The sequence below is a fragment of the Trichechus manatus genome, unplaced genomic scaffold, assembly GCF_000243295.1.
Source record: "Trichechus manatus latirostris isolate Lorelei unplaced genomic scaffold, TriManLat1.0 scaffold00013, whole genome shotgun sequence".
Classification (NCBI taxonomy): domain Eukaryota; kingdom Metazoa; phylum Chordata; class Mammalia; order Sirenia; family Trichechidae; genus Trichechus; species Trichechus manatus.
This window is the reverse complement of record NW_004443949.1, coordinates 1,499,212-1,517,066: the sequence shown is the minus strand read 5'-3', so window position 1 is coordinate 1,517,066 and position 17,855 is coordinate 1,499,212. Positions and strand designations below refer to the sequence as shown.

Sequence of the window (17,855 nt, the reverse complement as noted above, 5' to 3'; positions counted from 1 at the left end):
GCTTAAAACAGGTAAGCAACAAAATCAGTGGCATCCAGTTAAGGAGTGACTGAGCTAAAATTCTTAGTATCCTAAGAGACCCTAAGAAAGTAAGGTCCAGGGTCATTATCACGAAGGATTTAGAACACTATTCTCTCTAATGAACCGACATTATCATGGATTCAACCTTTAAAACGCAACCTCATTCATTTAATTTAAATGTGTTCACTGAGAAATTACTGGACTCTGGTGGTGGGGACAGAGAAATGACGCAGGTGTGATCTCACTGTTTGATGGAAACCACGTGATGAGCATTACTGACTTAAGTGATAACTGATACAGTAACAAAGGCATGTCACAAATAGCATTCACAAACACCATGACACAAAGTAGGAAATCACAAATTAATTGATAACATTTAATAATTATAGCTTTACCTAACCACAAGTGTGCTGATTTACAGTGATAAGAATGTTTAGGGAAAATAATTTTTTTTAATGGTCTTCCCCTCCCCGAGTACTCACGTCACAGCTGGAGGCTTTCTGGGAAAATGCTCTTCTATGATATTTTTCCTAATTCTAAAAAACAACAGAAAAACATTTCTAAACTGCCTGAGTGAATGATATAATTTAACATAAATTTCTGTGTAACTGGTAATTTTTGCTTCTAGCATATATTAACGAGGGAGAGGAGCATCGAAGATCTGCTGGTATCAACGAGAGGCTGGTAGGAATTGCGAGTGGGTCAAGGGTTAATAAGAGAATTTTAGGGTTAACAATACTCACTTTGGAACAGATGTCCTATCAGTAAAAACAGGTCTTTGTCTAACCAAATGTCTGCTTTTTGGAGGAAGCTGTACCGCTTTGGGGATTTCTCCAGTTGAAAAGGAATCCATTTGAGAGACACTGTACTTATCTGTAAAAGCAGTGTCATTCCTGAGTCCTCATTGCCTTTGTGATCAGTAAGTTAAAAGCAAAAGTAAATCATGCAATACTGTCTACACTACCATTGAAATAAACAAGCAAGTCTCTAGTTTAGAGTCTCGACTACAGGCTTTAAAAAAAAACAAAACCCCAAAATGTGGAAACAAAATCAAGACTTGATATTTAATAGTTCAAACAGTAAGGGAGTTGCCAATTAAGCAAAACTCACTTTTTATGTGAATCATTTAAAATTGTCAAAGAGTTGTTGAATTGCATGCACTCTCATCTGCAGAGATGGACTGGAAGTTGGTAACAGGCTTGCTCACCTGAAGACAGTAGCGTTCTCTCCTCAGTTTTACAGCTGACCTTACGTTCAAGAACTTCTCGGATTTGCTGAAAGTTAGGTATTTGTCTTTCTCTCTCCTGTCTTGCCGATTCCACCAATCTCAGCACTCTAGTCAAGTGATCGCTGGGGATACCTCGTATATCCTGAAGAAGTAAAACGTTAACCTAATTCATTATCGTGGGGATACCGCATATATCCTGAAGAAGTAAGACGTTAACCTAATCCATTATCGTGGGGATACCGCAAATATCCCGAAGAATTAAGACATTAACCTAACCCATTATCGTGGGGATACCGCGTATATCCCGAAGAAGTAAGACGTTAACCTAATCCATTATCGTGGGGATACCGCGAATATACCAAAGAAGTAACACGTTAACCTAATCCATTATCGTGGGGATACCGCATATATCCTAAAGAAGTAAGACGTTAACCTAATCCATTATCATGGGGACACCGCGAGTATACTGAAGAAGTTAAGACGTTAACCTAATCCATTATTGTGGGTTGTCTGTCACCTCATGGCACATGTCAGCATTAACTGTGCAAGCACTTCAGTCCATCCTCCCTGAGTTCCAGGTGCATGGAAGGAAGGTGGAGGACGCTTCAGCACATAACACACTGTTCTGGGCCAAAAGAAGCTCAGTGAGTTGGACACATGAGGCATGTGTATGACGGTATATGACTGGTTAGCCAACAGTGCAAGGCTGTGTGTCGTAAGGACCGAATAAGTCCACAAGGGCTAAAGGAATTCCAAGGAGAGAGGCCAAAGGAGGCTCCAGTGGTCAGAGAAGGCTTAACAGGGAGGCTGCTAGAGCTGTGCCCTGAAGGATGGGTGGGACCCATCAAGTACAATCAAGGGGGTATTTCCAGATGGGTAAAGGCACCTTGTCCATGGGTGGCGAAAACGGTATGCACTTATCTACCAATCTAAAGGCTGGCGGTTCAAACCCGCCTAGCAGTACCACAGAAGTAAGGCGCGGAGATCCGCTTACGTAAAGATTACAGCCAAGAAAGCCCTATGGAGCACAGTTGTACTCTGTAACACATGGGATGGCTGTGAGTCGGAAATGACTCGACAGGAACAGGTACAGAGGTACCTCGGGGGAAAGGTGTGAAGCAGAAACAGTCAAGGCATGGCCAGTGGGTTAATGCTACAAAGGATCCCATGATGAGATGCCAAGAAACACTGTAGGTAATGTCACTGAACTCTACATGTGAACATGGTTGAAATATTAAATGTTTTGTTACATATTATATATTTACCACAATAAAAAAAAATGTAAAAAAGCGAAGAGAGTCTATATGAAATCTGATACACTGAAATTACTCACTCTGGGAACAACATGAAATATAATTTTGGGTTAATATCTGAACATACGCAGCATTTCTACTGCCTGGATACAAATCCTGGATTCTTCATTAGTAGCTGTGTGACCTTAAGCCAGTTAATTAACCTCTCTGTAAAGATTTGTTTCGAGTTTTAACTGAGTTAATACTTGTAAAGTTCTTAGGAAGGTGCCTGCACACAGTATCATCTAAGTATGTGATCAATAAATCGTGTCATATTAACCTCTAGTCTCCAAATGTGACCAGAACGGATATGCCTTCTTCTCTCCTCTGATCATTTTTTTATTTGGAAAACAAAATAAAACAAAACTAGCAAGTATTCCAAAAATGAATGAACTTACTGCATTAATCCCCAAGGTTTCCAGTTTCTCCACCAAACTCTGCTCTAAAATTGCTCTGATTTCCTTAGTGAGGGAAGGATTATTCTTCAAGGCTTTCCTTAAATGTATCTTGTTGTTATTTAATTTCTGCTCATTCTCTCTTCCTGAAAAAGGGGAGAAAATGTGCTAAAAGTGAATTTTAAGAAATATATTTAAAGTCCTCTAAACTGATAATGATAAAATACAACTCTTAAATAGCAATAAGCATCTGTAACATTGGTAAGTTTTGGGACATTTTAGTCATTCAATACAATATACAGTGGTTAAGTATAATAGCTTTTTAAACTATCTTAAGTCTGATTTAAAACTTCACTGTTTTTACAGACTCTTTTTCATCATTTAACTGAGTTATAGCTATGTAAATAATGCACGAAATACATGCAACTATAGAAGCATAATGGAAAAAAAATTTATTTGGAAGTTTGTTTTATCACTAAAAATATTTCACTATTTCCTTAAGAACTCATCTCTCCTAAGTCCAGTTAGTATTTATGTATCATTTTATGCCGAAAAAGTCCAACTTATTTTAAATAATTTAAATTTTTTTAATAATAAATTTAGTAGACACTAAGTTCATATACAATTTCAAAATATGAAAATTGTTACTCTTCCAAAATATTTTACCAGAATGAAAAAAGAGTTCAAAGAAAGTCTTAAGAAAGGTTCATTTTGTTTAAAACAATGTGCATTTAAAAACAAAAAATAACAGGCCACATTCTCCTCACTTTTCCTTCTGTATTCCTCTTTTATTCCCCACCCAAAAATGTCTAGTTCAAGAGAGTTTAGAGAAGGGGAGTGACCTCGTGACCTTTGAAGAGCTGAGTCTTTTTGTCAAAGGGAACTGGGGGCTACAGTCTTCAGTATGGACACCCCAACATAAAGAAAAAAAAATCCTCACAACTGGACCGATAAGCAACATCATGATAAACAGAGAAAAGACTGAAGTTGGCAAGGACTACCTTTTACTTGGAGCCACAATCAACGCCATGGAAGCAGCAGTCAAGAAATCAATCAATGTACTGCATTGGGCAAATCTGCTGCAAAAGACCTCTTTAAAGTGTTCAAAAGCGAAGATGTCGCTTTGAGGACTAAGGGGCGCCTGACCCAAGCCATGGCATTTTCAATCACCTCATATGCATGTGAAAGCTGGAAAATGAATAAGGAAGACCAAACAAGAATTGATGCCTTTGAATTACGGTGTTGGTGAAGAATACTGAATATACCATGGACTGCCAGAAGAACAAACACATCTGTCTTGGAAGAAGTACAGCCAGAATGCTCCTTAAAAGTGAGGATGGTGAGACTTCATGTCATGTACTTCGGACATGTCATCAGGAGAGACCAGTCCCTAGAGAAGCGTATCATGCTTGGTAAAGTAGAGGGTCAGTGAAAAAGAGGAAGACCCTCAACAAGATGGACTGACACAGTGGCTGCAACAATGGGCTCAAAGATAGCAATGACTGTGAGGATGGCACAGGACCAGGCAGTGTTTGATTCTGTTGTACATAGGGTAGCTGTGAGTCAGAACAGACTCGATGGCACCTAACAACAATATTCAGGAAGAGTTGAGATCCTTAGTGAATGTCCAAATTCAGATCTGGCAGAAATGTGACAAATGAACTATCATTCTGGAGTCTAGTCTCTGAACTGGCATTTCACCCAACAAGGGTCACATCAAATGCCCTTCTCTGGGCCTCGGGCTGTCAGGGCAGCCCCAAGAGACTCCATTCTTCCACCACCTTATCGATCTTAGCAGATAGAATCTTTAGGTACCCCCGGCACCTTCAGATTTTCAGAAGATCTTGAACAAAAAATGCCTTTTGTGTAAGATGTTTTCTAAATACCACTTCAAGAATGTTTCTTTTTTTTTATTATTGTGATTTAAGTGAAAGTTTACAATTCAAGTTAGTCTCTCATACAAAAATTTCAAGAATATTTCTGTTGATTAATAATCAGTTTTACTGAAAGCAAAATTAGTTGTACTACTCTCTGTACATTAAAGAAGAAAAAAAAAAAAAATCCTCCATGAAGATGCTTTTCTGAATGTTACTAAACCAGAATTATAAAATTTTACATGGCTAAAAGTTGGAGGTGATTTTAAATTTTATATTCTCAGTATCCATACTGCTATTTTCCCACCAATGCTTTCAAATATTCTGAAATCACACAAAAAGCGCTCCTGTCCTAGGAACTAACAACACATCAAAATCTAGCGGACTTGGCTGCAGTCATGGCTCTTCTGTTGGTCGCAGCTCCCAGTCGGCCATCAGGTCTGCAACTATCCAGGGCGAAAAAGAAAAGAGAAAGCCTGGAAGTCAAGGAGCTACCATTTATACAGATGCAACCTCCCCACTTCCACTGCCTGACTGTGCACAGATATTTTTTAGGCAAGTATCTCAGACAGAAAAGAAACTGCTCAGAAGCACAGCCTAAAGAGAGGCTCCAGGCTCTCTGCTCTGGGACATGGGCCACACAAAGGGTTCAAGTGATGCCTAGGATGGCTTAGCCACAGCTGAGAAGAGTTATAAAGACTTTAGACAGCAGTTGTTGGGTTCATTTGCTTATCTGTCCAGGTTCCTGTTTAAACTGTCACTCCTGAGGTCAAGTTCATTTTCATGACCAAGTTCCCACAAATTATGGCAGATTAAGCATTTTCCTCTGTCCTCAAATTCACTTTATATTTTTGTACTTTCTTGGAAAGCCATTTATGAATAATTAGAAAACACTTTGTAAGACGGAGCCCTGGTGGCGCAGTGGTTAAGAGCTCAGCTGCTAACCAAAAGGTCAGCAGTCTGAATCCACCAGCGGCTCCCTGGAAACCCTACAGGGCAGTTCTCCTCTGTCCTATAGGGTCGCTATGAGTCAGAATTGACTCGACAGCAACAGTTTTTTGTGTTTGTTTGTTTTTTAATATAAGAAGGATTCCTACGAGGCTGGGGCTGCCCAGCTAAAGTGATAGAAAGACTATAGAGTGGACAGAAAATAAAAAAGAAATAGGGCTTTAATATAAAGGTAGAGTTAATCTCTTGAAAACCACCCATACTGGAAGATTTGAGTTAACACATACATTGTTCACCAAGATAAATAAGACAAAACTGTCTAGAGATCAGCATTTCCTCTAGTTAAAATGTTAAAAACATACCCAAGCAGATGGCCAGGCTAATGCACAAGAAGCTAGACATGTGGTCAGATATATCAGCCAAACAACATAGCATTATGGTAAGCGAGTAACTGTAGTGCAAAACAAGTATGAAAAGTAAAAAAAAAGAACTTGAGTTGGAAGGAACTTTATCTGTTATACAGGAATGAACCTCCTTTTTGACGTCAGGACTCTGAAGCCAGCAAGGTAAAGAGACTCCCCCAAAGGCCACCCAGCTAGCCCTGCAAAGCCCAAACCAACCCAGCTTTCCGTTCTTTCTTCTTTGCATGAAACTATGAGACGCAGAAAGCCTGGACTTAGTTCCGGCTCTGTCACTAATTAAACTCAATGACGTGAAACAAGTTCCTAACCCCCCTGGGTTTCAGGTTTCCAAAATATAAAATGGCCTCTAAGACCCGTTCTGGCCCTCACATTCTAATATCCTATAAAGCAGCAAGATCAAGTATGACTCAAATCTGTCAAAAAGCAAGTTTGCAGAAACAGTCACGAGTTACTTCTCGATAAGAACCACATTGTTTTTACAAAATTCAGCTTCATGGGCATTTATCTGCAAAATGTTAGCACAAGCTGAGGGATTTATTGATGGCAATTAATCTGCTGCCATGTGCTGGCTTCACAGAGGCATAAGGATGCAGTCCTGGTTTCTACCACGGTGCACAGATGCCCTGGGCGGTTTCCCTGGTCGGCAGCCCTCTCCTAAGCTCCCACCAGAGCTGTGTCTGACCACGTGGAGAGTGGCAAAGATTTTCTTTCTCAACCCAGCCCCTCAAATGTGGCAACGACCAACAACAGCATTTGCCAAACTCACATCTTACGCTGTGTGGGTAGAAGAACTCTAAATGAGGCGTGGGCAGAATGAGGTAGAGGGTGGAACTTGGAGGTGAAGGTGGAGAGACCACGTCAGATGATGGTGGCCAAACTGCTCCTCCTCTTGGAGCCCTGGTTGACTCGTTATTTTTAAATGAGTGTGGACTCTATAACCTGTGGCTCCAGCATTAAAATCACGTGACCCTTTCTATGGACCTCCTGACACATTACAGATTGCTCAAGGAATAAGAGATTTTATGTTCTGAAGATCAGTAAAGAATACATGTGTAGGAGACAGAAAGTATGGTACTCGTAAGTAAATGGATGCCATTATTCAAATCTTAAATAAGATTAAGATTTGTTCATCTTGTCTCCAGTAAGCCAACAAGGATGGTTGAAAATCATTTACAGACACTATTTTTAAGCACGATCACAATCTAGGTCAGGCAGTTAAACTGGGCAGAAGACAGAATACTGTATTGGGGGGGCGTCGTGGCAGCCCAAGAAGCTGACGTTTGCTTCTAAGGGGGGGGGGGTGGCTGCTACTCAGTCTTGCTGAATGTTGATGGATCTTCCAGTTTTTCAAAAGAAGTCAGAAATTCAGATATTTCACGTGAAGTATTCTCATTTTTAAATATTGGCAACTGATTATAAAATGTTGGCCAACGGTGGATAGCTCAAACAAATCACTTCTGTGGAATGGATTTAGCCTTCAGGCCTCAAGCGGGAGGCCTGGGCCACCTTTACGACTGCTGGAAGGAAGTAGTGGCTAATGACCCACCTGCTCCTTGTTTCTTGGACAGTGGAACAAGGGGAGCCTCACTTAAGAGCCCGACAATATCCTCTTGAAGTTATGCTCATCTAAATGCCCTCAAATTTCCATCAACAACTTTTTATGGCTTTATTATACTTTAATGTCTCTATACACATTCTTGTTTCAGAAAGAAATGGGTATTTAAATACTGGAACAGCAATTACAAAGAAATAAGAGCAGGAGAAATGGAGCAACTAAAATACTATCCAAAATCAGTGGCAATTATGAACAACTAGTTGAATAGGAAAATATGAAATCCTAAACTAAATAGTCTGACTAAAATAAAGAAAATCAAGACAAACTGCAAAGATACGTGCAAGCAAAGCAAACACTATTTAAAAATATCAAAAAGGCACTGATGATTAATATAGCAAAACCAAGACTTGAAAATACACATCATGTAGGTATTACGAGCATATGCCTGATTTAGTTAATTTTCAACTTGTAGTCTCGTAAAAATAATTAAAAAAAAAAAAACTCTGGAGAACACAGAAGGAAATATAAGAAATATTAAGGGTTTAATATAAATTATTAAAAATTTGCTTTCTCCTAAAGAAGTGGAGCCCTGAGTGATATCCAGTAAAGCACTAGTATTAATAAGAAGAAAATGGTGATAAACTGATTCAAATATAATTGTATTCCAGGTCTACAACTCTGGCATTAGAAAACACTCTCTATAATTTTTTAAAAAACATTTTCATAAACCTCAAAACTTGATAGAGGGCAATTTTAAGAATTACCAAATAAAACAAGTAAGGAGTAATAGTTTTAATTATCTCCCAAGACCTGTAACAGCTCAAACATCCCACCATATGGGTATTAACCCGCACATAGATATTCCACATTCAGAGTTTAGACATTATGCGTTCTTTGCTATTTAAAAATAATTTTTAAATGGGCAGTTCACCCATCTATCTCAGGGTATGAAAGATCACAACTATGAGACAAATATTTTCATATCATGACTGATGCAAAACACAAGTGTAGATTTACCGTCAGATCAGAAAATATCTGCCTTGAGATGAAGAATTAACGTTCCTTTTCAAGTTCCCTGACACAGGATTATTTCTTATTTATCTGCTTGCATAAGAATACAGTAAAGCAGGGAATAATAAAATAGAACATAGAGGGAATAGTATAGCAGAATACTATCTACGGATTGAAAATATAATCCAAACCTAAACGTCCAACCTAAATTTGATACAGTACAATAGAAACCACTGGCTCGTATTTTCAAGGCTTGGGTTTTGGCGTATGAATACAATCTGCGCGCGTAAATCCTGATCAGGCCCTTTGTTACCTTTTTCTTCCTCTGAAAGTTCTTCTATTGGTTCCAGTATGTGCGACGAAAATGCCTGCTCTATTAATGGGGAAAACAAGAATAGTACAAACAGGACGAGAGCAAAGTAAAATTAGTTTCCTTTCAAGCCATTCTGAAAGACATAATTCCGTGGTATTTTAATCATGCCTAAATAATAAGAATTTACTGGAAAAGAAAAAATATTCAGGTCGTCATTTAAAGCTGGTCACTTTTTCACCATGTCTTCTCTTTTTATGTATTTTCCAGTAGTAGGTCTACTTCAGAAATTATATTTTTAAATCACTAGGTTAAAGTTTCTCACTCATCACCCGAAGTGTCTGATGTGATTCTTTCAAGGCATAAGGGCACAACTGCAAAAGATTTCCATCACTTATCCCTAAAAAAATACTTTCCATATAAAATAGATTGAGCAGGTGGCTAAACAGAAAATTAATGAGGATACTTCAATTCTAAAAGATTAAAAAAAAAAAGCCAAGGCCCTCGTACCCCAGCTTCTCACTTGCCCCCAGCACTTGTCCCGGGCCTTCAAGTGGCAGGACCAGGATGGTAAAGAGCTAAGGTCAGGTGACCCTAGGGTCAGCAGCAAGACTTGGACCCATTCTTACACACTTCCTTGTCCCTACACTGCTTTTCAAAACCTAGTTCTGCCCCACAAGGAGACCTGGTGGTGTAGTGGTTAAGCACTCTGCTGTTAACCTAAAGGCTGGCAGTTCAAACCCACCCCGTATCTCCACGGGAGAAAGACCTGGTGATGTGCTCCCGTAAAGATTACAGCCTAGGAAACCCTATGGGGCAGCTCTACTCTGTCACATCGACTCCCTGGCACATAACAAACAACAGTTCAGCCCCTGGAGGGCCACCAGGGAAAGGCTGCGGGCTGGAGAAGTCCCTGCTTCCACAGCGGGACAGATGAGGGCTCAGCACCGGAACCGGGGCTGGGGGAAACGAGGTCTCTGGGTGACGTTCCCAGGCAAATGTTGTTATGTATACACAAGGAAACCTACAGACAGTGTGAATAACACCAAACTCCATCCTGTTAACGGAGGGAAATTTCCTTCATGGGAAAAGTCAGCTTTTGGCTAAAGGTTTACCGATGGCAGTCAAACATCAGACGTGGGATAAAATGGAACCAGAAAGTCCGGACTGTGTGGTGCATGGTTCACTCATCTCCAGCACAGGGCTCCTGGCCTAGCTCTCCACCTCCACCCACAAGATGGAGGTCATTCTACTCTACCGCCAGACCCCAGAGAGGGCAATGGGCAAGGGCAACACCAGGCAACCATCACTGAGCGCCACTATGTTGCCAGGCACAGGACTAAGTGATTGTCATGTATTACCTCAGATTTAAGTCCTGCCTATGCTGAAGGTCTGGTTTTAACCTATTAAGGGGTATTTCTGGTACTCTGTTTGACGTATAGGTCTTTGGGTGGTACAAATGGTTTGCACTCGACTACTGACCTAAAGATTGGTGGTTCGAACTCACCCCGCGGCACCACTGAAGAAAGGCCTAGCAACCTGTTTCCATAAGGCTGCAGACAAGAAAACCCTATGGAGCAGTTCTACTCTGTAACAAATGGGGTTGCCATGAGTTGGAATCGACTCAAGGGCACTGGGTTTGGTTTATTTATTTATTTTTAGGTATAAAACCAGCTCTAAACCCGTTGCCATCAAGTTGATTCCGACTCATAGGGACCCTACAGGACAGTGTAGGGTAGGTTTTATAGAAGCAGAGTGCCACATCTTTCTTCCCTGGAGCCTCGGGGTATGTTTGAACCACCAACCTTTCGGTTAGCAGCCAGAGCATTTAACCACTGCGCCACCAGGGCTCCTTATTTTAGGTATATACAGGTTAAACAGGCTCTTGTAGTTTGGCCAGGAACCTACCATCGGTTTTATGGGGGAAATGCATTTTAAATTACTATGAAATGAACTTTTAGAACACAGCCGATTAGTAACTGGGAGGCCACTTTTATTTGCAAATATGAACAAGGCCCCAGAAAGAACTTTTAAGTCCACCCGTGTTCCACAACTGATAAACACCAAAAAAGGTACTTTCACATTTGATACTCAGTACTAACATTTTAAAATTATATGAACAGGCTATTTTACTAGTTTGAACTGCTAAAAACGGAGACTTTAGGAGAATAATTAACTTCAGTTTAAAAAAAAAATCAGGAGATATGAATTTCACTGTATTTTATGAAAATTACAAAAATAAGGTTATGAGGAAATTTTTTCTAAAATCTTCACAAAAACATCATATGCATATTTATTATCATTATATTAGAGATATACTCCTATGGCCTGGAGCCCTGCTGGCACAGTGGTTAAGAGCTTGGCTGCTAACCAAAAGGTTGACAGTTCAAATCCACCAGCTGCTCCTTAGAAACCCTATAGGGCAGTTCTAGTCTGTTCTATAGGGTCGCCATGAGTCGGAATCGACTTGACAGCAACTGGTTTGGTTTTTGGATACTCCTATGATTTACTTCTCTTGAGTCAGGATAAACTATCAAAGTTCTGACTTGTTTCCTTCTGTGGGGCAGAGGGTGGGAGCTCGGTGGGGGGTGGTAGATTCCTGAACATGACTCCAATGTGAGGGATGAGGAAGCGAAGGGAACCACACCCCAGACCCCACAACAAGTAGGCAGATGTGCCAAGTGGGGAGGGAAGGGCCAGCCATTCTCTGCTCTAGAAGCAAAAGGTCCAGCCTCCAAACACCTCAACTCCTATCCTGAGTTGAGACCTCCAGTGTGACAGCTGAAACTCGTGTCTCCCCGAACCTCCTGAGACTTTCAGAAAAATCTCTGTTCCAGTCTCCTACCATTATCTCCAGAAGAACAGCTCCCAAATCTCGACTTAGCCTTGCGCTTTCTCCCACTGGCTGACTTCTCGCTGGACTTCAGCGACTATGGTAAAAGCTAACGTTTGGCCAGTGCATACTAAGTGTTTCAAGGAGCCCTGGTGGCGCAGTGGTTAAAGCAATCGACAGCTAACCGAAAGGCAGGCGGTTGGAAACCACCAGTGGCTCTGTGGGAGAAAGATACGGCAGTCTGCTTCTGTAGAGATTTACAGCCTTGGAAACCCTATGGGATCACTATGAGTTGGAATCGACTCGACGGCAGTGGGTTTGTTTGGTTTGGTTACTAAGTGGCTTGGGCTGTAAATAACACCCTGCCTCACTGAATTGTCTCAACAACCCAGGGAAGGAGCTATTACTCTTCTCCCCACTTTACAGGCAAGGAAACCTAAGCATACGGTGACACGAGTGGATCGTCAATCCCAGCTTTCCACTTCCAAAGTCCAGGTTCTTGAACATGAAGCTATAATGCCTCCCGGCTGGCACTCACTGTATTTGCTGACCCTGTTCTTTCCCTCTCATCCTAGCTTCTCTAAATGACACTGCCGTCCACCTTGGCCCCCAATCTCTTGCTCTTCCCTCTCCCTCGGCCCCCAATCTCTTGCTCTTCCCTCTCCCTCGGCCCCCAATCTCTTGCTCTTCCCTCTCCCTCGGCCCCCAATCACCTGCTCAGCCCTTCTGCCAATTCCCTGGAACAGCTGTTTTGCTTGCTCCTTCTTCTCCAGGTCAATTCCCACAACCTTGATTCCTAGGTGTGTCTCACATGGAGAACACACTCCAGCGCTGATTCATCATACATGCTCTGGTAAGCCTAGGATTCCTGTAGGCCAGCCTCATGAACATTCAGCAGCTACACACTGACAAAAGAATGATCCCTAGCAGCCCTAGTCTGACACTCAGTAGCTGCCATGAATGGACACAACCAACCTCATCCCCCTCAAATCTCTTCTGCCTACTCTATGTTTAGCCCAATAATTAATCTACTATTAATTTACATCTAGTGCTTCTACTTATTGCTTTACCTAAAGTGCCACCCTTACATGTTCACACCCTGTTCAACTCAAATGGCCAAATGTCAGCTGCTCCGTGAAGCCTTCCCGAATTTTCCCCAACTGGAGATAACCTCTTCTTTGCCTAAAGGCCCATTTAGTCTATCTACGGCTCCCACCTTGTGCCACAATTACGAGTGTTTGGTAGCCCTTACAGAGACTCAGATTTTGCACTCGACTACTAACCTAAAGATTGGTGGTTCGAAGTCACCCAGCGGCACCACTGAAGAAAGGCCTAGCAATCTGCTTCCATAAGGCTGCAGACAAGAAAACCCTATACAGGCTTTGTTTCTGATTCATTTCTCTATCCAACCTAGGCACACAGGTGCAGCCCATAACTATCTGTTGGAATTCATATGGCCCAGGGGTCCATGACAGGGAGTAGAAGGCAGGGCTGGTACAGGACACAGCTGGAGAAATGCCATATTACAAGTGGCACTTTTAATTCTCCTCTAAGGACGAAGAGTTCCCTAAAGACTTTCCTGAACTCTTCCAGGATGTGAATCTTGAATGACTGCTCTTCCTGTCGGCCACATGCAAACATTTCTCCTTGTGATTGCACGTAAGCATGGCCACCTCAAAGGGATCCGACCCACCCCCCTTCAGAGGGTTCAATCTCCTCAACGGAGACTTTCCCTTCAATTGTCCCCAGTCCGTTTCTGCAACACCGATGGGTCCCATGTCCTCAGACTGGGGGAGACCTCTTTTTTCCGATTAAGTAATAAAAACTCATTGCCTAGGAGTCGACTCCGACTCATAGGGACCCTATAGGACACAGCAGGGTTTCCAAGGAGTGGCTAGTGGATGTGAACTGCCAACCTTTTGGTTAGCAGCCTTGGCTCTTAACGACTGTACCACCAGGGCTCCTTCCTCCATTAAGAGCTACAAACCACCAGAACTCCAGCATACACTACTTCTCAGGTACTGGACAACATAGCATTGCCTGAACTAAAGTCTTGTGTTAGGTTTCAATATCTTGAAATGCAAAATATTTACTTTGCAAGCAAAACATGCTAACTTCGAATTCTAGCAAAAATGTTTCCGCCTTTCTAAAAGCAATTATGACACACTTAACGTCTTACAGCAGCTTTCCATTTTCAGCTTCTAATTTTTGTGGCCCTAGATCTAGCTACATGACTAAAGTCAGGCATACGTAACCCCCTCACAACTCATAGACCAAAAATAAAGATCTTTCTATTTAAGAGGAACCAGCAGGTCCCTGAAGGCTTTGGGAAAAGTGACTATTTAGCATTCTCACTACCAAAAGAAGATGACCGTTTTGCCTGGCCAAGCTAAAAGAAAAGGGCGGGCTGCACGATCAGTTCGGAAGGCCTAAGCCATCGGGGTGTATGGGTCAGTTTAACAACAAGGAAGTAGGCTTTCCTTCCTGGACACTGCAATAGCACGATTTAGTCACAACGCCATGAGCTACGTGTTCTCCAGGTGTGAAAATGCTACAGAAGAGATTTTTATCAGGAAAAACTTACAGCAGTGAATGGCAATCAAGCATGATCATTTATTTTCCCCAGAGTCCACGTTTCATCCTGTCTCCTGACTTAGGATCAATACTTACAGCTTATATTGTTCAACTTGGGTAGCAGAGTCGAACAGGAGGGGACTTATCAACATTCCCAATTTTCTCCAGACGCCCTTCCAGGGCCGCGAGTGGCAGTTTCAGCTCCGGGCAGCTCTCAGTGGAGTCCCCTGTCCACAACTGCCTCAGCTGAAGGAGCGTCAACACGCCCTCCCTGGGGCAACCCACATCTGACAACTGACGGATGCAAGAGCACGATGACCTACCCCCCTAGCTCAACCGGGGACAAGTCCGAAATGCCCATCCCAGCTCTAAAGCTCCAGGTAGAATGGCTGAGGCTTCACCGTTGCTGGATCTGGGTTCCTCGATCCTTCTGCCCCAGCCTGCTTCTCTCACAGGTGCTGTCCAAGAGGGCTTCCCAATGAGCCTCCCACCTGTAAGTCTGCCTCAGCACCTGTTACCCAGGGAACCCAACTGAGACAGTGAGGAATCAGGGCATTTTTCATGGTGAAGAACCTCAGTAAGTTCTGAGGTGGAACAAAAGGATCTTTTAGCCCGTGGTGGGGTAAACAGGCTAACTAACATTATGCAATACTTCACTACCAGGGAGGCTGCCATGATCGGAGGGGACAGGTCAGTGGGCTCCAGCCAAGCCTCCTCCTAGCTCTTGGCCCTTGAGATGCTCATAAATCAGATTTGAGCCCAATCCAAGGGTTGTGGGCCCTTGCCAGCTCTGGCTGGCATTTAAAACTAGCATTTCAATTCCCAAAGATTCCAGGAAGGAGGAATGACTGATTCATGTGACTCTGATCTAATCACGGAAGCGCCCACAATCAAAGAACACGGTGGTTTAAAATTGATAGACTTGTCAGGAACCAGGAACCTTGAGTTAACTCCAGACAAATTAATGTACCTACTCTACGTGGGCTTTATCGGGCACACAGACACAGAACGAAGAAAATGTGGACCTTGCATAATGACATACGAAGGTCAACAACAACCAAGTCGGAAAAAAAGAGAAGTCAATGAAAAAACACTGTTGAAGTACAAAAGAGAAGTGGCCGGAATGCCTTATAGAAGCCTACTCTAAAAAATAGGGAGGGCAGAGACCTATTTTAGATCTGACATAAAATAATATAAACAGCAAATGACTGCCAAAGATAATTTCTTGTATATTCAATATTAAAGCAAATTTATATATGTCCACCATACGCTTGGAGCCCTGGTGGCGCACGGGTTAAGAGATCCGCTGCTAACAAAAAACGTCGGCAGTTCGAATCCACCAGCTGCTCCTTGGAAATCCTATGGGGGCAGTTCTACTCTGTCCTACAGGGTCGCTATGAGTCGGAATTGATTCCATGGCAATGGATTTGGTTTTGGTTTTTTTTAACATACATTTTATCTCTGTTATCAGTCCAAAGGAAGAAAAAAAACAAACAAACTGCATGCTATAAACACTTATAAACAATAAGAGCCAGTACGTGGAGAGTGTACACATTACACATTGTGATCACATGATCAAGGAACTGATGCAACTGAAATAATCTCGGGAAAAAATAAGGTACAATAAACAACTCCACGAGTCAGAGAGTGAGCAAAAAGAGTAACCACCGAAGACCTTCACTATTTATGAACACAAAAAGTTCCAGTCGACTAACCAGTCAGATCATGGACTTAAGTCTAACCAAAAGGCTCAAAACAAAGCAGAATGTAGTAATCATTAGTTTCTAGAAGCAGCTGTATGTAGGACAGGAAAAAGATGGTCCCTCTCCCATCTTAATTCATTTGTAAGATACAGCAGACCATAAGAAAACAAGGTATTAAACAGCATATACTATGAAAAACTGTAAGCATTTTAATTGTTTAAAAGTAAAACAAGGCTATAAATATTCACCCCATCTACTGAATCATGCTCATAACAAATCCCATCCTTGTGGTCTGGTCCAAGAACTGAATCCTGGTGGTGATTTCTTCTAGTGGGTGCTACTTTTTCCCTTTGGTTTCCATCACGAGTCTTTACTAGGTTTTCCCAACTGATCACTGAAGCTGTTTGTTTAAAAAAGGTGACTTGCTGCCACATTGAAAGTTAGAAAAACAATCACATATGCCCCGTGGCATGTGTTGGTTGACTGGCCTTCCCAGCAGAAAGTCACCCTCATTCTTACCCAAGACCTGCTGCTTCCTACCAAAAATCATAAATAATAAAAGTACAACTCAAAGTTTAAATCTCTACTTGTAAATCTGGCAACACAGACATTTTCTACTTTAGGACTTCAGTATTTAGGTTCACTGTACAGTCATATGACATATCAAGACTGCAGTTTCAGCAACTGGTTTAAAATCACTAAGATGTTTTCTGTTGCATCCAATTAGCCCTGCAGAAGCACTTTCGGTTAATAAGTTCTCTAACACAGGGTGGAAAGTGGGTATAAAACACTGACAGTACTGCTGGAACTTACCATGTGCTATTGTTAGACTTGACTTAGCATCCAGAGTCTGTGCAGCAGGGGCGTTCACTGAAACAGCATCAAAAGGAAAAAGCTCACGAGTTCCGTAATTAAAGAGAAAGCATCCGAACACAAGGACAGCCAACTACTCCTCAAGTTAGTCAAGATGTATACAGATCATCAGGGACAAATGTTTCAGATGACAGAGAGAGTGCACAACTAATCGAAACTCACTTGTACAATAGCTTTGTTGAGATATAATTCATCCTTTCAAAATGTACAATTTAGTGGATTTTAGAACATTCACAGTTATTCAATCATAACCACTATCAATTGTAAAACATTTTCAGCATCCCCCCAAAACACCACATATCCATTAGCCGACGCTCCTCACTCCCCCACCGCCCCCGCCAGCCTCTGGCAACTGGTCTACTTTCTGCCTCCATGAATGAGCCTCCTCTGGACATTTCACATAAAGAGAATCATACAATACGTGGTCTTTTGCATCTGGCTTCTTTCATTCAGCATCATTTTCAAGGTTCATCCACATAGCGGCGTGTATCAGTATTTCATTACTTTTTATAACCAAATAATATTCGTTGGAATGTACATACCACGTTTTGTTTATCTACTCATCTGTTAATGGGCGTTTCGTGTTGTTTCCACTTTTTGCCTATTATGAATAATGCTGCTGTGAACACTGGTGTACAATAAACCAATTTTTAAAAATACTCCAATTATACAAAGAAAAGATTAGTCCAAAGGACTAATTGTCCACAGCTACCAAGGCCTCCACCGGACTGAATCCAGTACAGCTAGATGGTGCCCCGCTACCACCAGTGACTGCTCTGACCAGGATCACAACAGAGGGTTCTGGACAGAGCTGGA

General features: G+C 41.9%; 1 protein-coding gene across 5 annotated transcripts in view; it reads right to left on the bottom strand.

Annotated features, from left to right (window-relative positions):
• The window catches only part of DZIP1 (DAZ interacting zinc finger protein 1), a 75,098-nt gene that overhangs the window by 10,329 nt on the left and 46,914 nt on the right, over positions 1–17,855 (bottom strand). For 3 of the 5 annotated variants that reach the window (XM_023726689.1, XM_023726688.1, XM_023726691.1), the window contains 5 exons: positions 16,980–17,036; positions 2,940–3,082; positions 1,229–1,391; positions 765–894; positions 504–557 (listed from right to left, as the gene is read on the bottom strand). In XM_023726689.1, the coding sequence (XP_023582457.1) occupies positions 504–557; positions 765–894; positions 1,229–1,391; positions 2,940–3,082; positions 16,980–17,036 (547 nt within the window). The remainder of the gene's footprint in view (positions 1–503; positions 558–764; positions 895–1,228; positions 1,392–2,939; positions 3,083–16,979; positions 17,037–17,855) is intronic. The other 2 variants (XM_023726687.1, XM_023726690.1) reach the window with 1 other exon arrangement.